The 22,270-nt window shown below is 41.7% G+C and overlaps 2 protein-coding genes across 4 annotated transcripts in view; both read left to right on the top strand.

Annotated features, from left to right (window-relative positions):
- The window catches only part of alk (ALK receptor tyrosine kinase), a 454,675-nt gene that overhangs the window by 63,769 nt on the left and 368,636 nt on the right, over nt 1–22,270 (top strand). The gene's annotated exons all lie outside the window — the stretch shown is intronic.
- On the top strand, nt 8,347–10,961 carry LOC146551957 (uncharacterized). The gene is made up of 2 exons (XM_085258187.1): nt 8,347–8,362; nt 8,641–10,961. The coding sequence occupies exon 2, from the start codon at nt 9,531–9,533 to the stop codon at nt 10,959–10,961; it is 1,431 nt and encodes a 476-aa protein (XP_085114313.1). The 5' UTR covers nt 8,347–8,362; nt 8,641–9,530.

The following is a 22,270-nucleotide window of genomic DNA, read 5'->3' as shown; positions in this document are numbered from 1 at the left end:
GTGATGCTGCAACGACAGCTGATGATACATCACTCATCACACGTCTTATGGAATCCAGGCTAACCTTGAAATAATTTAAAGAAAAAAGACTTCAGAATAAATCCAGCAGAGCATGCAAAATATCATGCACTGCAAGAAAAAAGAAGAGGATTCATTGCATGTCACATTATACCCCACAGTCTTGTTACTTTGGAGCAACGTAGAAAGATCAAACTCATAAATATTGTCTCTTCTGGGACTGATGAAAAGCATACAGCCAATTAAAATCCAGCTTAGTACTACTGGTTCTTCCCCTTCCCCCATTTCCCTTTTACCCTCTTCTTGTTCTGTATGTCATTCTGCGCAAGGTACAGCCTAGTTTGCAGAACTAGGTTGCAAAGGCATCTACTGTATATTTTTAATGATGAGGACCCAGGCAGGCTTGTCAGCCAAAGTCGTGCTTTCATCCATACCAATTCTGTTTCACAGCATCGCCATCCTCTTTTATTTAAATAAACACTTCACTGGCATGCCCTCATCTGTCTGTTTTCTGTTTATAACTTTGACTTTTAGATTTTTTTGGGTTCGGTTGGCATGTCTTTACTGCTTTCTGGAAACATTGATGATGGCAGAATAGGACGTGAAGCGTACGAAATCTGCCATCCGCACTGTTGTACCTTGCTTTGAAAGGTGCATGGGGAAAGCGGGAGCTGACATGTTGCTGTCAGTGACACAAAGTGATGTCTTTGCAGATCAGCCCCACAGTCATGCTCATGTTGTGACCGCTCAGGTTTGAATGTTTAGACACAGGGAATCGCTGACAAAAAGGCTATTTGAGCATTGGCTGAACATAAGTCGGAGTTATAAAAAGCAGCATGGCATCGGGGCAAGTGAGGAAGCCCAAATCGAATTCTGTGCACAGCCATAACCGTCTTTTTTCTTCTTTTTTGTGGATTTGTCTCTCCTGTGCCCGTGCAGATTAGCTGGGCTGGTTTTGGCTACAAAAACATCTGTGACCTAAATTCGACGTGTTACACCAAAAAGAATGAAGAGTTGAAGTCCAAGAAGTAAGTTGGTAGAAAGCCTTCACCTTTAATTGATTTGTTTTTTTCTTTGAGGAACAGATATCTGAAGAGAAATCTATTTTTAATGTCTCTTCTGGTATTTGAACAACGCACAAAAGTTTAATTTCCTGGAGTGATCTTTGTCCTGCTCATAGTGCGTTATTCTGAGATAAACATCACAAACCTCCAAATTCTGCAGAAATTGTCTAGCTAACTTTCACACACACACACACACACACACACACACACACACACACACACACACACACACCTATACAAACACACACTCATGCACAAAGCAAAGCTCAATTCAGCATGCTGCTGATATTGCTTCCTGAAGACTGAACACAGCCCATTAAGTTCCATTAAATGAGTGCAAAATCAAATGCAATTCAGCGTTGTTTATTTTGCAACCCGTAATTGAATTGTGCAACAATAGCATGAATTAAAGCTATCAGTGTTTAAATGAAGCAATCACGTTTTTCTGTAAGTGAAAGCACCTTGGTTCAGGTTTTTAAAAAGCCAGCGTAGTCAAAGTTAAAGAGAAGTTATTGGATATACTTTCCTCCTTCACACACGCTGATTGGGGTGGAAAAGTTATTTTATTTTCCTTGGTGAAATCACGTATTTGCTTTTATAAAATCGCATTCTTTATTTTAAGAACTGCAGAATAGCTGGTTCAGTCTTGCCTTGACATTTTACAGAATAATCTTATTTTCTGTGGAAAATGAATATACCTCAGCTGGCCACTGGTGCAAAAATCCATGAGCTGTCATTAGTTACAGCTAGTACAGCATGAGGCTCTGAAATGTAGTTGGTGAGGGAAACATTTTCATCTTGTTTATTCTTATATAATTTGTACAACTGTCTCTCTGGAAATGTTGGTATGCTTTGTACAAAAGAAAACACGAATGCTATGATTTGCAAACCATTTAACTCCATATTTAATTGAAAATAGAAAAAAGGAAAAAAAAAACAAATCAAATGCCAAAAGTGAGAAATTTGAATTTCCACACAAGCTTCATCATCGCACAGCTAATAACTGCCCACAGGTCAGTAACATAACTGGGTATAAAGAGCATCATGTCTTTTAGAAAAAAAGATAGAGGGCTTCACCTCTCTGTAAAAGACTGAAATTGTAAAGGAAATTACAGCTTTCATCTTTGGTACATATAATTAAAAGATTCAGGTAATCAGAGAAGTCTCATTATATGAGGCTAGAAAACCAATTAACTGGTGGTGATTTCCAGGTCCTCAAGCAGCACTGTGTCAAAAACACAACCTAATTCTGTGGTGGAAATAACTGCCCAGACTGAAGAGCACTTCTGACAACCACTGTGTGTGAGCACAGTTAATCTTTGCAGTTAAGTTAAAACTCTGCAATTCTACATGCAAAAAAACACATAAATAACATGCTAAAACAACCTTGTCTTCTCTGGGCCTCAGCTACGTTTTGATGGGGGGGGAAATGCACTGTGTTCTGACTAATCAAAATATAAATTGCTTTGTCAAAATATGATTTCTGCAAAAGAGAAGAGGGACCATCCACCGCAGTGCACAGTTCAAACACCAGCTTTTGTGATGGTATGGAGGTGCCATTAGTGCCTTTTCAATATGGAAACATGGGCGTTTAACTACTGAGCACCTCATACACTATATATAAAAACAAACCAAAACAACAACAACAGCAAAATTTTGTTACCTGAATCAAAGTCAAAATGAGCGTACTTTCCAGAAATAACGCATTTTCCCTGTTTCAACTAGTAGGATATATTATTTATGGACTACATCCAATATTTTTTGTGTTTTTAGTCATGTCAAAATCATTGCACTCTGTTTTCATTTATTTATTTTTGCAGTTTTTACAGTTGTCAGTGTCCCATTTTTCATAACTGCTGTGTCATCTGTAGCTATCAGAAAAAAAGAAAAGCAAAATATATTAATATATATATGCCCAAAAACCAAAAACTAGATCCTTGTGGAAAACATTATATATGATAGATAGAAACTAGTCTTAATGCACGATAATAAATACCTCTCGTCATTGTTTTTTTCTTTTGATTGTAACTTAATAGTGTTGTCTATTGTTTTCTGAAATCAACTAAATAAGCACTTTCCCTAATAAAGTCAGTGAAAGTGATTCTTAAAGCGCAGTGGTAACAGCGAGGCTCTCCGTGTTAATTTGTGCTGACCGTTGCTCGTGTCAATAAACGACCAAACCTTTTGGCCTCTGAAGCTCTTCTCATCTTCAGTCGGTCCAGCAACTAAATTATGCCAAAGCATTTTCTGTCTGCTTCAAGGCGAGAGCCGTGATTGCCTCATCACTGCCAGCCAACACTCTAGCCAGATACAGCCCTTATCTGAAATACTTGCCAATCAATCATAGGCACAAACTTTCCCATCTGATGGATGCTGGAAACCCACAGTGCACATACAGATGGTGTCAGAATTCAAAGCATTCCCTTGCTTCCCTGATCTCCATTTTAGGGACTGCGCTTCTTGACATAGACTTGCCATTTTCTCAATGTTTTTCTTTGACTGCTTGCACAGATCTGTATTCCATTCAGCCTAATGACCATCTGCGAATGTGTCGTTCCTTTTACGTGTCCCTTCTCATGTGCTGTGAGTTTTTTCTTTACTGGGAAAATTATAGTTTTGCTTCATGCATCTTTTTGTAGTGTGAATATTCTACAAATGAACAAAACTACAAGAGAGAGGGATGTTAGAATAGCCAGACCTTCTGGCTGAATCTGTGATGTCCTGGGGGTTGGGAGCAATGCTTTGGATTGTACATGCTCTACATTTTGCGTTAGACACCAGTCTTGTTAGAGGCTCTCATTTATGAGCTCCTGGTTTTGCAATGTGGCTAAGGGCCTCAGGGCAGATAGAGAGCTACAGCACACCTGAGCTCAGAATACACAAACACAGACGCAGCCAAGTGCATTCTCACAATCTATGCAAAAAACCAAAAAACCTTTATGCAAACTAGGCATGTTTTTGAGGCATTCTCACTCGCCTTCTCCTCTTCAAACTTGTCAAGTCTGGTTAAGCAGCATGTCAAGGATGAATAGACAGAGGCCGATTAGTTTGCATTCTTTCTTCCTCACTACTCCACGCAATCATCTCCTTGCCATTTTTTTAACATCTCTGATGACAGATAGATTGCTTTCAGCATTTCCTGTCCCTGTCAGATTCCTTTTACCCCTCCTGTATTCCTCCCTTCACTCTGTCTTTTGGCAGTCGAGTGTATGTGTGTCAGGTGTATTCACTGTCCAGAAAGTTGTGCCAGTGGAGTGAAGGGTGCAAGAAACATGAGCCAAGCGGGTTGCTGTAGGATTTATCCAGCTTTGTCCCCAGTGAGCTAATTTGAGGTGAGATTTTGAGGAACTGAATGGTTTATGAGCAACATTGTCTCACTTCAGCATCCTTTGGTGTTCTTCTCTTTGCTGTCTTTCTTTCCCCTCTCATGAAAGGATTCGTAAGGTTCATCATGTACCTGAAATCATTCAGAGTAACAAGGGAGAGAACTTTTTAAAAATGTTTAGTGTGACTAGAAAAAGGTTTCTTCTGACAGTAACTGAAACCTTTTGCATATTATGTTTAAGAATAGCGCTTAATACTTTTTAATAAATGATCCAGAATATATAGACACATGCAATTGCCTAAGGCAATGAAATCTTAAGAGGACTTGCTTTGCTTCTATTTTTTTAAGCTGTTCTGATGGTGGGATGCTGCACTTGAAGCTGAGACCCACTGAAACAAAATTTTAAACATTTCATTTCACCACATCTAAACCTAAAAAGATTACACACTAAGGCAGAGTAAAAAGCCTGCTGTTACATTAAAGCTGGTGGGTATGCCATGATCTTTGGTCTACTGATGAACAATGTGTGAATTCTTCTTGAAGCCATTTTCAGTGTTGCAAAGAAGAAAAGTGATACAAAAATCATCTGGATCTTTCCTCCCACATGTGTATATATATATTCCACGTAGTGTTGTGTAAATAAAGTGCTGTGTTGAACTTTGAATTCCACTCTGGACCTGAGTCCTCTCCCTACCCGTGACATCTACCATTCCAGAAAAATGATAGAAGCAATATTCCAATGCAAATAAGGTTATTGTGTTAATGCCAACTGTATCTCACTATTATGCACAAGGTGTGTTTTTTATGCTGGTTCAATGCACCAACTGCTACTAATACTACCCAGCACACATCAAGCACAAATACAATTTTGGAAACATTTTCCGGCCTCAACTCAGTATTTTCAATGGTCCTTCAAACAATAGCCATTCAGTGTCAGAATGTTTGTCGAGTAAATCCAATAACTTGGTGGCCTTGCAAAACTAGATTTACAGTTGCTGTTAAAAGAAACGGGGATGTATTTAGCCACTGGATGATGGTCATAAACATCTATTAAATCAATAGATCTTGCACTAAGTAATATGCCTTTGTTGTTCGAGGATCTATACGTTCTACATGTCTCAAGGTCAGTTAGGGAAAGCGAGTGAAAAGCTGTCAAAATCCAGTTTTGATAAACTTGTATTTGAAGTGTTCCCTTAGTAAATCCACTCCTAAGACCATCTCATTATTTCAGTACTAATGGGCACCTCTTTATTCAGACACTGAGTTTGATTTCAGTTTGATTGATAGCTGCAGATATTAGATGCCATAACCAGTATTAGATGCTTTAGCCTGAACAAAATTTTCCAGTCAGTTGTACATCCAGCAGACCATGAAGCTATAGTTTCCTCATCTAGGTTATAAACTATGAACTTAAATATAAGTGAAAAAGCATTCAGAGAGCAAAAGAAAATTAAAAAAATCGCATTTGCTGTTTTATCACCACAGTAGACTTACCTAATTGTAAATCCATATATAATTATGTACAGTATGTATGTGTGCTATTCCATATACTGTGTAATGCACATACTACCCAAGAATTCCTTAAAAACAGGCTCCACACGGTGTGGAAAAAAAAGTCAAATATCGACGGTAGAGGGATTTACTCAGCAGTCGGCCCAGTGATGAGTATGGTCTGTTTGCACCACCATGACCACACAGTCTTTTACATATCACTTCTCATCTGGTGAAGCTAAAGCTCCTATTAACTATGTTACTGAAGCATGAGAGCGCAGGTAGCCGCATGCAGAACAGATATGCGCTGGCCTTTTGAGGATAGCCCTGAAATCCCTGTCAAAAAGAATTTGGGACCGCACGCTCAGCAAGTCGGGCAAAACAGCCCCCGCAAAGATAATGAGCAGCTGGAGTGTGTGTTTTCACCAGCTACCACAGCATAATAGTTCCATTTGCTGATCAATAAGTCACTCAATTAGCCAACTTATCCATGAGCTACTGTTTGTTAAGGGTCAGTTTAATTAAACATGGAAATTGTTCCGGCTTCCTGCTCCTCTCCCCCTCCCTTCATCTATGTCCGTTTTGGTTCTCGTTACAGGGGCACACGCTGCCATCGACGGGCAAATTGGCTCCATCTCGATCATGTCCCTGTTGTTGTGTTTCTTCCTCACTGCTCATTAAATTGCAGTCTCATCTACTCAAGAAAAAAAAACTTCATGGGCTCTGATAGGCTGCTAATGTTTCCTCATCAAGTGTCATTAATCACACTTGGAGAACACTCTGCGGCAAAGTTTACATCTTCAGTGTACTTAAGGGTCAAGAAAGCTGAGACAATAAGGTCTGGCAGCTTGGTTTTGGTTGATGTTAACCTTTGCGCTACTGATTATCCAGTGGCTTCAGCCTGCTACTAAGCATACTAATTTTTTATGCATCAGGTACTGGAAGATGCAATACAATATACAATATTTTAGTGCAGTGTACACAATGGCCTACAGTGGTATTACTGTAATCACAGATTCATAAATACACAAAATTAGTGTGCAAGTCAGCAGAAAACAGGCACGGGGAAATATCTAGAAGCATTAAAACCTCATCATCCTTATTGCTCCAGCAACATTATTTTCATTGAAGCTGAAGATGGAGGGAATTCTTCAGCTTGCTATCTTTTAATAACATCGTTCTTTTCATTCCTTGTGTGAGTTTTTTGCTGCTTACCTTACGGATGTTATTTCATTTCATTAGGGCTCCAAAACAAGCGTCATCCTAAGGATTTCCATTAAATGTCTCATTATATCTCTCTTGTGGGATATTAGCTAGGAATCAAGTCACATTGATTTTGTCGTTATTTCTGGTTCTTTGTTTATCCATCTACGGGTGTGCGAGCGTGTGCATGTGTGCATTGCTGATTTTAATATCTTTTTAATATTGTGGAGGAAATCAATTTGGGGGTCAAATATCTGTTCTTGTGAAACTACAGCACAGCAAACGCTCTGCAGATCCGATTATGCAAACAGTACAAAAATAACATTAATAATATTCATGAGATTATGATGATTCCTACAATGTTCATCTCTTCATCGGCTATAGACAGAAAATTGAGTTGACCTTTGAATCGGCTCAACAAGCAACAGAGTAAAATCACATGGATCCTTTTATTTATTTATTGCCGTTTTGATTAAAATAATTTCGTCGCTTTAACTTTGAATCACGGCCAATGCAATTTTTGCCTAGATCCTAAAGGTTGGATTACTAGGTGTGTAGCCTAAATGTCACACTTTGAATCCTTGATTACATTTGTTATTGACTATTGATCAATTTTATTGTCCAGCTTTGACAGTCTTTCCCCAAAGCTACCTAATGTGCAATGTCTTAGACTGCATCTTCTCTTATCCTACTCCTGATTTATTCATTTCAATATAGCGCTTAATAATGTTTTTAGTGCTTTAATTCTTTATTTAAAGGTTTAATGATTCCCAGAGTTCCTCTTTCTGTCAAATAGATGAAGAAGGGTATGTAGTCTCTGCAGAGTTTCATTAGAGTGGGCTTCTTTGGAGTTTTTTTAGAGACTTTTCACCTTCTACACAGGCTGGAGAACAGCACTCCTTTTTTTTCTTTTGCATGAAATGCATATCAGTCAAGCTATACGCTCTGGACCAGCTGGGAAAATCTGGAAAACTGAATCATTAATGCCTGGCGGCGGTCAGGGAGTTTAGCAGTGTTGACTTCAAGCATTAAGGACTCAGGTTAAAGCCCCGGAGCTGCCGTTTCTGTTTGCAGATGTAACAGAGTTAATAATACATATGAAAAACATGCACTTACCTGTTCTTAATTATCATTTTAAGTGTGAATTTTATCATTTTTTTAAATTGTATTTTATTTTGAAAACCCAGAAACCGGATCTCACCCTAACGTTTAGAAGCTGCTAAGGCTTCCGCTCCTCACAGCGCGCGCTTGCACTGTGAGGGTAAGTCCGGTAATGAAAGGCTCTGGCATTTTTATGGTTTCTGGTGTGAATGTTGTTACATAAGTTATATATGTCGATGTATATAGGTTCATATTGATATTAGAAAGTTTCTGTGTAACTGAAACAAAGGCGGGTTGCTGTTAAATAGTGTTTCTGCCGTATTTATGCTCTTTGGCAGTTAGTCTTTGTCAGCCCCCTAGTGGTTGCTGCGCATAGCAGGAAATGTGTTTGGATTTACCGTTTTTCTGTGCTTTTTGTGATGTTGTTTTACATTGTAGGAGCTACAATTGCCGGTACCACCAGAAGACACCTGTTGAATGTGTTTTATGTCTTCTGCAGGTATGTGAGCTTGTTAACAGCCATTTTGTCTGTAAAGCACAAGCAAGTGAAGATGTAATGCGCTATTGTTAATTTGTCCACTAGAGGGAAATGTTTAGTCGGTGGTATTTATGTTTATCCTGTTATTTTGTTTTATACGATTGTGGAATGTATTTTATTAGTCATAAGATTTCTTTTGTATACAAGCTCAGTATGACAGACTGTAAAATGGGAGAAATTATTATTTTCCACCTTTTCTTTATTAAAAAGTTAATTGTAAGTCTGTTCACACAGCGCGCGCTTGCACTGTGAGGGAGCTACAATTGCTGGTACCACCAGAAGACACCTGTTGAATGTGTTTTATGTCTTCTGCAGAAGTAAACTGTGAAAAGCCAACCCTTCTGAGCGTCTGTGATTCTTGAAGAGCTGGAAGTGTTACACTGGTGCCGTGACCATTCGGATCTTCAGATCAGCTTGATGCTCATCGCCGTGGCTGCTGTTCTGCTCCCCTGCTGTTCACAAGTTGAATGTGGGTTGTTGTAACCAAGTGAGTTTAGACAAAAGAAAAACCCAAACAAGCGAAACCCCCCCCAAAAAAAAAAAAAAACAAACAAAAAGGTGAGGGGTGTGACTGAAATAAGACAAGGGTGAAAGTGTCTGTGTTTTGATATACAACGTGTGGTTATACACTCAAATTATTTGGACATTATTATTATAATTTTTTTTTTTCTTTCCCTCGTTTTGCTACTGTTATACTGTTATTTTTCTTATTTTTATCTCTGGGTTTGTTTGTTTTTCTCTCCCTAACGGAGTGCACATGCAGTTATTATCTTAAGTGTGTGATTTGACGATGGATAAATTTGTCACTCCAGTACTACCTAAGGGTAGAGGTGCCGGACTAGTTCATGCAGTTGACGCCAGTAATGTCACACAGTTTGGTCCTGTGAGCAGTGACACTGGGCTAGGCCAAAGCCCGAGTTTTATTCCCATCGGTAGGGGCGTGGGTGATATGCCCCAGGTTTCCACTCCAATTAGAGACAGTGATACTGTACACAGTTTTACTGACATGGTTGAGAAAATAGGAGCCCAGATTGGTGAATCCATTGTTACTAAACTGTTGTCAGCTGGCGTTGTGAACCTGATTGGTGACTCTAAGACTCAAACTGAGCAATGTAGCAGTACCGCTCGAGATGTACCACATGTAACTGTCCATGTTAAGCCCAATAGGGAGCTTCAAATTTTTAGGGGTGATGGCACAGACAGATGTTCTGTTCAGGACTGGATTGACATGGCAACAACCTACCTGTGGAAGCAAGAGGTCCCCATTCATGGCCAGGCTGACGAAATTATTAGCCACTTAATGGGGAAGGCCAGAGATGTGGTCAGAGTGGCTCTTCGTAGTGACCCAGGTCTTGATGTCAAACAGAAACCTGATCTGGTCTTTGGTGTCCTTCGCCATTACTTCAGTGATTCTTCATCGTGCCTCCCTCTTGCTGACTTTTATGCAACGCTCCCTACCAGGGGTGAAAACCCGGTAGATTATTGGATAAGACTGAACAAGGCTGCTGAACTAGCCATAGAGGGGCTACGCAGACAGGGGCAGACAGCGACCCCTTTAACTCATGAAGTAGCATGTATGTTTGTGAAACATTGTCCTGACCCCGAGTTGTCTTATGTCTTCAAGTGCAAGCCTGTCCATGAGTGGACTGCTCGAGACGTACAACAAAGGATTGATGATTATCAAAGGGAGGTGAGTGCTAATGGTAGAGCCAGCGGCGCTGCACAGTTGAAGGGCTATAATTCTACGATCACCACCGTACACCCGAACGCCTCACCTGCAGCTGCTGTGCCGGAGGGACGCTCCCGAAGCTTCTCGCCCCCATCCTCAGGTTTTCAGGGGTTAGTGGACTCGTTCCCCTCCACCACTGCAACACGAGATCCCCTCGTCGGAAGTCTGAGTTTCTCCCCTTCGACTGCGGTGAGTCAAAATCTTCAACAGTCAGAGGAAAGGCTCATGGGTCAGATGGTGGATATGTTTCAGGCCATGATGGAGAGAATGCAGCACCACAACACTCAGACACCAAGGAGAGGGGCGTTTAATCAGTTCTCGCGAAATAGACGGAGGAGGGAGGATGCCTGCAAAGTCTGCAGTGATCCAAGACATACCACAGTATCACACTGCCTATCTGACAAACTGTGCTTTTCATGCTTTGCTCCTGGCCATGTTCGTTTGTCTTGCCCGGCTAGTACGTCTACCCAGGTCCAGCCGGAGGGAAACTAACCGACCTGTATTCGGTGGGAGGCAGTGCAGGTCTTACAGGAAACTCCCAAACTGCTGATACCTGTGATGCGGAGTCAGTGTATGAGGAGGCAAGACAAAAATGCAAAGATTCTGAAGTTATCTTCCAAAACGTTCACAAAGTCGGCAATAGTGACAGTCTTTTCTACACTCCCGTCACTTTCGGTGGGCTTTTGAAAATGGGTGGTATGCTGGACAGTGGATCCATGGCCTGCAGCATGAATGAAGCAGCCGAGGTGACTCTGCGTGAGTCTGGACTGATATCTGATCAAGATGTTATCAAAGTGGATGTGACCCTTGTTGGGTGTGGAGGACTACGTGTGAAGCCTAAGTATGCCCTCAATGTGGAGATGGAGGTGTGTGGCTGCAGAATGATAGTTCCCATCCTGGTGGTTCAAGGGCAGCTTGATGACCTGATACTGGGGACGAACGTCATTAAGCACATATTACACCAGTCTAAACGTTGTGAGCCCTACTGGAACACGGTCTTCAGTAATTGCTCTAAGACCAACCTTGAGACTGAAAACTTTCTGTCTATGCTTTCTGGTTTGACCCCATGGAAAGATTCGGACGTCCCGGACAAAGTGGGCACGGTTAGGTGTAACTCAGCTGTGTCCCTTGAACCGGGTCGCGAATATCTGGTATGGGGAAAACTACCAAAGAACATCAATGTCTCCCCTGGCAGTACAGTGATGACAGAGCCCTCGTCATCCCGCTCAGCACCCAGAGGGATTTTGGTTGCTAGATTGGTTACTCCCTTGTGGGGTGATAGATGGGTCCCATTGAAACTGATCAATATGTCTGAGCAGCCTTTACATCTGCGACGTAACGCCAAACTAGCAGATGTGTACTCCTGTGTGGCGCTCGAGGACTTTGATGCTTCAGCGCTCCAGGAGACAACTCTGGCTAGCAGCCATCAGTCGGCCATGTCGCCACAAGTCACGCCCACCTCCATGACGGAGAAACTCAAACTTGTTGGGCTTGGTGATGTTGACATAGAGTCCTGTGAGACATCGGGACAGTGTAAAGAGAGGATGGCTGACCTGGTTTTGCAGTACGAGGATGTCTTTTCCCGCCATCATCTCGACTGTGGGGAAGCCAAAAACTTTGTGCATCGCATCCGCCTCTCAGATAACAGACCTTTCAGACTTCCCTACAGGCGTGTGCCCCCAAGCCAGTACCAGAAGCTGAGACAAGTGTTGACTGAGATGGAGGAGAGGGATATCATCAGGAAATCGACCAGTGAGTATGCATCACCATTGGTGCTCGTGTGGAAGAAGAATGGTGATCTACGCATTTGCAACGATTTCCGGTGGCTCAACAAGAGAACCCTGAAGGATGCCCATCCTCTTCCACATCAAGCAGATTGTCTGGCTGCTTTGGGGGGAAACAGCCTGTTCAGTACCATGGACTTGACATCTGGCTTCTACAACATGACGCTGCATGAAGATGATAGGAAATATTCTGCCTTCACCACGCCCATGGGTCTATATGAGTATAATCGGCTGCCGCAGGGTCTGTGCAACAGCCCTGCAAGCTTCATGCGCATGATGACCAGCATCTTTGGTGACCAGAATTATTTGAGCCTGTTGTGTTACCTGGACGATCTCCTGGTGTTTGCTCCAGACGAGGACACTGCCTTGCAGCGCCTGGAAATGGTGTTTGAGAGGCTGCGCGGGCATAACTTGAAGCTGGCCCCCAGAAAGTGCTTCTTCCTGAGGAAATCTGTGAAGTTCCTCGGTCACATCATCGATCAAAATGGGGTATCAACAGACCCATCCAAAGTCGAAGTTATCGCAAACATGAGGAGCGTGGACCTCATGGACACTGATGGAGTGACTCCTTCCCAACGAAAGGTCAGATCATTTTTGGGGATGATTAATTACTACCAACACTTTGTCCCCATGTACTCTGCTGTTGCCAGACCTCTGTTTGAGCTCCTGAGAGGTGCTGTGAAGAAGGGCAAGGGAACAACTAAGGTGAGGCGGCCATGCAGGAAGTTGAGTGCTTCGGATTGGACATCCAGAGAAGAGGAGGCTTTTGAGAAGCTCAAGAGCTTGATGTTAAATACAGTCGTTTTGGCTCACCCAGACTTCTCTCGCCCCTTCTTGCTTTCGACAGACGCATCACTGGATGGCATTGGAGCAGTGTTGGCTCAAATCCAGGACGGTGGAACCAAGCCCAGACCGATTGCTTTTGCCAGCAAATCCCTGTCTCAGTCTCAAAGAAACTATCCAGCACACAGGTTGGAGTTTCTGGCGTTAAAGTGGTCGGTCTGCGACAAGTTCAGTCATTGGCTCAAAGGTCACAAGTTCACCGTCTGGACTGATAACAACCCCTTGACCCACATTTTAACCAAGCCAAAGCTGGACTGTTGTGAGCAACGCTGGGTGGCTAAACTTGCAAGCTATGACTTTGACATTAAATATGTCCCAGGCCGTCAGAACATTGTGGCAGATGCCCTGAGCCGATTGCCTTTTGTGAAGGATAATGTAAGTGACAGACTGCTGGCTGAGAGATATGCAGACTTCCTTAATGAGGCAAAAGATGTTTCACATGCATCAATCCAGGGGGCGTTTCGGTGGTCCACCGACTGCAAGGTGAATGGTGGATCCGGTGGTGGAGCTTCCATCATGTCCCAAGGCACGCAGAGTCTGCATCCCTTGGTTCTGGCTGAAGATGCTGTCACAGCTGTTTTGCAGTCACATGTCGAGTGGGATGTCGGCCCAAGAGGGAGAGCAATAGAGGCTTTACATCACCTGCCACAGATGGTGTCCCCCGGTCTGGAGGCCTTACCTGCCCATTCAGAGAGAGAACTTAGGGACGCACAGCTGCAGGATGCAAGGATGCAGTGCTTTCCCGCGTCGTCTTCTACGTTGAGAGACACAGGAGACCCTCGAGGAGAGAGCGGGTAGGGGACCTAATCCTTGTTAAAAGATACCTGAGCCACTGGGAGAAGCTGGTCCTCAACAACGGCGTGTTGTACAGAGTTTCCAGAGACCAGATATCAGGTAACAGACGACTGCAGTTCGTGGTTCCTGACTCGTTGAAGGCTGAGGTCCTCCGAGGAATCCATGATGATGCCGGTCACCAGGGCCAGTTCAGGAGTTTAGACCTGGCTAGAAAGAGATTTTTCTGGTTGAACCTTGGGCGTGATGTGAGAGACCATGTACGGGGATGCCAGCGCTGTGTAGTCAGTAAAACTATCGAACCGGAGGGACGTGCTCCTTTGGTCAGCGTGTCCTCGTCCAGACCGTTGGAGTTGGTCTGCATCGACTTTTGGTCGGCTGAGGCCTCACACAACAAGTCCGTCAACGTCTTGGTCATCACAGACCACTTCACTGGCTGGGCGCAGGCCTTCCCATGCAAGGACCAGTCGGCCAAACAGGTTGCAAGGCTTCTCTGGGACAGGTACTTCTGTGTGTTCGGGTTTCCGGAAAGGATACACAGCGACCAGGGTGCTAATTTTGAGAGCCAATTGATAAGTGAGCTCCTCAGAGTCTCTGGTGTGAAGAAGACACACACGACACCTTACCACCCGATGGGGAACGGCAGTGTGGAGCGCTTCAACCGGACTCTGGGTGGAATGATTCGTGCCCTACCACCAGACTCGAAAGTGGACTGGCCACGTCGGCTACAGACTCTGACGTTCATGTACAACTGCACCGCACATGAGACAACTGGATTCGCACCCTTTTACCTAATGTTTGGTCGCACGCCCCGGTTGCCTGTTGACATTCTGTTCCGCTCTGTCCTGAGCGATCCTGCTGTTACCTGTTATGACAGGTATGTGGTTTCCCTCAGGGAAGATGTGAAGGAAGCAATGGTCATTGCACGCACCCGAGCTACGCAGGAGAAGCGTCGTCACTCGCAACTCTATAACAGGAGAGTGAAGGGTTCCAGGATTGAGGTTGGTGACAGAGTCCTGGTTGCTAACAAGAAAGAGAGGGGAAAGAAGAAGGTTGCTGATCGGTGGGAGTCAACGGTCTACACCGTGATCGATGTGAACCATGATACTCACACTTTCAAGATCCGTGATTCTGTTTCCGGACGAGAGAGAGTGGTCCACCGGAATCTGCTGTTGGTGGCGAATTTCCTGCCCCTGGAGGATGATGCTGGAACCTTGGATCACGTCTCCTCTACGTGGGATGTAAACACGGCGCCTGAAGATGATGATGGGGCTGCGTCTGGGGAGGGGGATTTGAATGCCCCTGCTGTGAGCTGTGTTGATGCTCATGGTAACCGCTCACCCAATGCCATGGGTGGGACAGCTGACCTGGAGGTTATCTCTGAACCTCTGGACCCTGGAGAGAGGACAGTTGCATGGGTGTCGCAGTTGACGGAGTCCAGCCGGTCTCAGGGAGATGTTACTGATGTTTCAAGCGTGGATTCAGTCTTGCCAGCCGCATCGGCCTTGTCTGTTGAAGTGAACTTTGACCAAACCGGTTCTAGCATGGCGTCCCAGGAGGTCAATATTGCTACGAGCTGTGGGGGGGGTGTACAAGTATGCTCTACTACACCTGACGTAGTGGTGGATGTAGTTGCTCCTGCCATTGCTGCTCAGTCCCCAATGGTTGACTATAGCCAAACCGGGAATGGTTCCCAGATCAGAACCAGACTTGGGCGACTTGTCAAACCTGTGAATAGACTGATCCAGACAATGTCAAATCAAGTCGTGGTTCGTGACAGGTTTGACGTGAAGTCAGTTTGTAAGTCCTTGATCCCGTCCTTCTCTAACTAAATGTTCTGTTTATATGCCTACCTGAATGATAGGATTTGTACTTGCTGTTATGTACTCTACATTTTTTTTTCTTTCTGTTGAGCCATGGTACACACCTTGTAAGGGGTTATTAGTAGGGTGTATTTCGGGCACCCTGCTGCCAGTTGCTGGGTTGGGAGTTTGGCGCTGCTCCGACCCCACTTCATCCTTAGGGATACGTTTAGTTGGTGTTTGTGATTTTTGACCTCTGGTTGGTTGGTGCATACTAGTGTGGGTACCTGGGGCTCAAATTTGATAAAATTCAGTGGGGGTGAGTGTAACAGAGTTAATAATACATATGAAAAACATGCACTTACCTGTTCTTAATTATCATTTTAAGTGTGAATTTTATCATTTTTTTTTATTGTATTTTATTTTGAAAACCCAGAAACCGGATCTCACCCTAACGTTTAGAAGCTGCTAAGGCTTCCGCTCCTCACAGCGCGCGCTTGCACTGTGAGGGTAAGTCCGGTAATGAAAGGCTCTGGCATTTTTATGGTTTCTGGTGTGAATGTTGTTACATAAGTTATATATGTCGATGTATATAGGTTCATATTGATATTAGAAAGTTTCTGTGTAACTGAAACAAAGGCGGGTTGCTGTTAAATAGTGTTTCTGCCGTATTTATGCTCTTTGGCAGTTAGTCTTTGTCAGCCCCCTAGTGGTTGCTGCGCATAGCAGGAAATGTGTTTGGATTTACCGTTTTTCTGTGCTTTTTGTGATGTTGCTTTACATTGTAGGAGCTACAATTGCCGGTACCACCAGAAGACACCTGTTGAATGTGTTTTATGTCTTCTGCAGGTATGTGAGCTTGTTAACAGCCATTTTGTCTGTAAAGCACAAGCAAGTGAAGATGTAATGCGCTATTGTTAATTTGTCCACTAGAGGGAAATGTTTAGTCGGTGGTATTTATGTTTATCCTGTTATTTTGTTTTATACGATTGTGGAATGTATTTTATTAGTCATAAGATTTCTTTTGTATACAAGCTCAGTATGACAGACTGTAAAATGGGAGAAATTATTATTTTCCACCTTTTCTTTATTAAAAAGTTAATTGTAAGTCTGTTCACACAGCGCGCGCTTGCACTGTGAGGGAGCTACAATTGCCGGTACCACCAGAAGACACCTGTTGAATGTGTTTTATGTCTTCTGCAGAAGTAAACTGTGAAAAGCCAACCCTTCTGAGCGTCTGTGATTCTTGAAGAGCTGGAAGTGTTACACAGACTTGCACGTTGTATGTTCTCACATGGTTGGGTGAGCTTTAGGCATTAAACCAAAAGTATGCTGTCTACAAAATAAGCTGGAATTTCGAGTGTAAATGCTCCATTCACCTCTATTTAAGTTTGTGCATCTTTAACTTATCTATTAATACAGAGTTTTTAACATGCACAGTTACAGCACACCATAACTCTTTTGCAACAAAATAAGCCATACCTTGTAAGATTAAATATTAATTGTGTAAAAAGATCAGTTTGTCTCTTAATGTTTCTGTTTATCTGTCTGTCAATCCTTACATGAGGACGCATGATTCTGCAGGCTGCCTCTAATTGCTGCTGCACTGGTGACTCCCCGTTTTGTTTTAACTGTATTTCTCCTGGATACTGTAATATATTTCCATCTGCACATCTTCTCTGTGCATCACAGTGCCTGAGGTGTGACAGTAATGTTTTTACTCAGCCTTCTCTGAATCATCTCTGTTCTCTAAGAACTCTAATCTTAGTTTATAACAGCTGTCAGTATGTTTTATTAATGTTATTGAATATCCAGTGCCAGTGGAGTTTATATAGCCTTGTAGCCATTAAATATTGTTCTCACTTCTTTAATTATTTAATCAGCAACAACCAAAGGAGGAGGTGTGTAAATTGGTACATAAATGAGGTATTTAGCTGACTATAAACTGCTGAACAACAGCATCGTAGAGTCAGTGTAGTAAAATTATTAAAGGCAGACCTTTTTCTCTTTGAAAAGTGTCTGGACATAAGACATTATTGATAAATCCAAAAGGATGATTGATAGTACAACTTAGCTTGATGCAATAAACATGGAAAGTGACTGCGTAATCAGCCAGACTGCATCAATTTTAGTTTAAATAGTTAATGGCTAAATACAATAAAGCCTTGAATGGGATGATAGGTCATGCTGAGTAGGGTACCTCTTTTTTAGATCTTTTTACACTCATCTTGTTAAAAGTTTACCTAAAATCATTTGATCTAAAATACCAGTCATCGTCATTAAAGTGGAACATGAAATATTTTGTCAACCCCCCAATATTGTGGCTTGTCTATCAGTTACAGGCTCACACTCTCCCCCTGTCATTTTTTTCAAGATGTCTTTTTGTGTTCATCATCTGTGACAGCAGTAATTTGACTGTTTGAAAGACTTTCTCAGCTCATGGTTCATTTCTGCAGGACAGACTTGTTATCAATTATTATAAATACATCTCCTCTGTGGCAGCAAACAGGTCACATGAATGTAAGGTGCTTCTGCAGGATAATAAACAGGTTACAAACCACAGTTAGTGCTGATTAAATCAGCACACTGTAGAACAAAATGTTAGAGCACATCTGGTGTTTTAAATTGTTGGTCCAATATTTTAATTCATCTTTAGAAGTTGATGCATTTTTTTTCACAAGCGGTTTGCTGTGGGACACTAAATACAAATATTGTGCATGAAACATAGCGGGCTTCTAGAGAAATCTTTTGCAATCAGTTTGATTATCTGAATTGAAAAGGTGGAAAGGTTGCCCCATTCCATTGTGCTTTTTGGCAGGAGAAATGGGAATTTCCTAGTTGAGAAAGAAGGTTATGATCACTTATTATTTATTTTCACAGTCGATTAACATGCCGGTATTTTACAGACAAATATGCCCATATCTTTACAACTGAAGAATAATTTTGGTTGAATTTAGTTTCATTTTGTATTAAAATACATTTTCAGATGTCAATACTAGAAGTGGAGAGCTCTGAGTACTGATATAAATGCATACAGGACGCATTAGTTTAAATTCTCATTCTCAAAATGCACATACGTAGGTCTGCAAAAAAAAAAAAAAAAAAAAGCCGCATGGGATGTTTTTGGTAAATTTTATATTTTTTAGGATGCTGAATCTAAAAACGATCTCAATTTCCCTCCATCACGTATAGTTTTTTTGCAAAACATGAAGAGTTTATGTTGAAAAAGGCACAGCAGCGATGTTTTACATTTTATTACCCTTACAATTAAGGTAAGAGATCATTATTGGATATGTTGTTTCGGGAAACTGGGAAAGGGGAAATTGTACACTTAATAAACTAAAAACAGGAGTTTTGCACACAAAAAAACCAAAACCTGACGAGACAGAATTTTTAAAATATATTTTCCAGTTTAAGTGAGTAAAAATCTAAATAAGAAACAGTCAAAAAATCGTATGAGGTTTTTTGGTTGCAGACCTGTGTTGTCGGATCCCTACCTGCCTCCTCCCGCTGGTGAATAGCAGTAATGCATTAGCCTGTCAGTTTGCATAAGGGGGTTCGCAAATGAAAGGATTTTAAATTGACTGATTGTACACAAGTTCATGGATGATTCAGGAGTAAACAGAAAGAGACCAGATGGAGTTCAAATGTGAAAGTGGAAAATAAGTAGCTGTAGATATGGAGTAGTGTTATTTACTGCAGTGCAAGTCTTGCCTCATCACACCATCAGCTTTTATGGGTTTCCATACCTCATCTTTTTCTTCTCCTTCTCAAATAACTAGTCTTTGTTCATACAGACACTTAACGTAAAAGCTGGAACATTATAGCAACAAATGAAGGCTGCCAGCATCCCAAGTAGGAAGCCTTTGTCAGGCAAGACGTTTGAGGCTTTATGTTCTTATTATGTCTTCTTGCCATGATCTGATGACATTAACACACTCCCAGGTTGCCATGATTAGGATATCTGCCAGGGGCAGATAGGGGCCAAAGCAGCCAAGAGTAAGGTCATGTAAACAAGACCACTTTTTCCACCTTATTGCTTCACTGGTTCTTGATTAAACAAAACAGCGGCCTCATAATTACATAGAATTCATACATGCACAACAGGAAGCAATGAGGTGAAACTCAAACTGTATATCACAGGAAGGTGTACGCAGAACAATCATGATCAAAAGAAGAAGTTTGTTTTGGAGTAAGTAGGATTTCAGCATTGATTAGTCATAAAATGCTTATTAATAACATCATACACTTGCAGGTGGGACTATTTTTTATCAAAGTCACATTACAGACGACTAAATCAGACTAGGCTAAGAACACACAACCAGCTGAGTTGTCATTGTCAAGTCTGGAAAAAGGATGTGAACTTTTTTTTTTTTCTTATAATAATGACGTCTACTTGGAGTCAGGAGCTTAGGTTATTGGACTAAAAGGGTGGGTCATAAAGGAGCCTTTTCCTATAATTAAAGGCATACAAAGTCTGTTTACTGACTGAAGTCTGCTCTTCTAAAGACTGGCTTGTATGAACCTTGCCTTGATCACAGCATTCACAAGACCTCAGAGAAAGCATTATAGAGATGTAAAGTGCTGCATAAGGCTGTGAAGCATTTCTAAAGCCTTCTCTGCAACCTGTCATAATCTTTCTTTGTGTCCAATATAGGAAGACACAGAATAAGAATGGTGTTAATGGAAAAGACCGTGGTGGAAATACATTACAGAAGTGGCCTAGACATAACATGATGTCTGCCTCCCCACTCTTATCGCTCTCGAGAAGAAGCCTTCGGCACAAAGCCAGAGCAACAAACAAATATTTGTAATGACCCCTAATCTATCTTATCATACGTAAAAGGCAAACAGAAGACAATTCTCTAATCTATACTCATCACAAATAAACAAGAGAACGAGGATAGCAACAAAAATGGTCTTCTTACTCCAGCTAACTGAAACCTGGTGCTCTATATGCACAGTGTAAAAGTACTTGCAATTCACTATTTATAAAGACTGTTTACACAGGGCCCTCGGCTAATAAGACAGACATCGGAATATATTTGAGATTCAACTCTTAGCCTCTAATCAAGTTTCTCACACAAACATTCAATGTTACTAGCAAACTAATTGTTGATTGCAGAGCAGGCAAGCAGAAGGGTGAGGTGACTGTCAGCTGCACACTGCAAGACAGACTCAAATAAAAGGAGCAACACATGTGATCAAGGCACATGATCATGGATCATAACATGAACTAAAAAGTGGTTGGGAAAAAAGGAGCACTCCACATCAAAATGTGCAGGATATTGGAGAGAGTATCATGGTTTGGGGCTGCGTTGTTACCCCAGTTTCTGGTTTCTTTGAAGGAATTATTAATCAATACTACATAAAGAAATTTTACAGTAGAATTTGAAGACCACAGAACTGATGGAACCAGACAATAAGCATACAGGAAAGTCAACAACAGAATGACAAAGACAAAGAAAGGAATTATTACTGGGGAAAGGCCAAGTGAGAGACCTGACCTTAGCCCAAATGAAATGCTGTGACAATGATCTGTTTAATTGAAACTGCTCAGAACTATTGGTGAACTGAAACCAAGTTTCAGTTCTAACTCCTTTCAGCATTGTGTAGCTTTCTTTAGTTGGCGATTTCATCCTTGAAGGTTATTTTTACCTCAATGGGATTTTTTGTAACTTTTTGCGATCACGCCAAATTGATCTTTTAAAAAAATAATCAATACATCACCGTAGAGTTTGATACACCTTTACAGAGCCTTTTCAGCACTCAGACCCTAAAAATGGATTAAATCGCGTCCTTCCAACAAAATAATAATCACAGAAGAATAAGACCTGGCTTCAACCGATTTTCAATTATCCATTGCCTGAAGCCGGAGCACATTCCAGTATTGGATATGTCATTTTAACAAGCACTAGCTGAACTGCTCAAGTCTTCTAATGCTGCATTCACTGCACGCCTTGTATTCCGTAAATACAAGCTGCTGACTGGGGAGACTGTCAAGAGGTAATAACAAGTAGAGGATGTTTTTGCAAACTCTGTAATCTGCCACCTGAGTAGCAAATTCATGAACCGTGACAACACAAGCAGCTAATCCTTGTGTCACTAGTCCATGGTGTAAAATTATTTTAATTAGTGAATAATTAATTGTAATGAAAGTTATTCTGACATTAATACAGCATAACACTGTTCTAACTGTAACACAATGATAATTGTTTAGTCACAGCTACTTTATGTTGTGGACAATGACAACATGAGTTTACAGAGAGGACATGCTTTAGCCCCACTTGGTACTTTTACATTCTGATAGAATGTAGTTGATGTTTATTTAAGAGCTATTAAATATTTTCATAAACATTTGTCTATAATTGTATATTAAAAAACTATTTAAAAAATGTTTCCTTGGGAACTTTTAAACTTGAATGACAATATAAAACGAATGGATGCAGAAATTAGGGGTTTAAAAAAATTAAAAGCCTTAAAAAATATATAAAACATTAAAGAGGAATGAAATAACTGATGAATGATCCTGTTACAGTGCAATGTTCTGCTAGGACACCTTGGGCACTGGCATTCATGT

Source organism: Mchenga conophoros, linkage group LG19 (genome assembly GCF_057382185.1).
Source record: "Mchenga conophoros isolate Kocher_MC1m ecotype Shallow Benthic linkage group LG19, M_conophoros_male_GT1.1, whole genome shotgun sequence".
Classification (NCBI taxonomy): Eukaryota; Metazoa; Chordata; class Actinopteri; order Cichliformes; family Cichlidae; genus Mchenga; species Mchenga conophoros.
Note: the sequence above shows the minus strand (reverse complement) of the source record. Positions and strands in the feature narration are given on the sequence as shown.

Excerpts from the sequence above, each read along its gene's own strand:
- LOC146551957 (XM_085258187.1), top strand. The coding sequence starts at position 9,531 with ATGGATAAATTTGTCACTCCAGTACTACCTAAGGGTAGAGGTGCCGGA.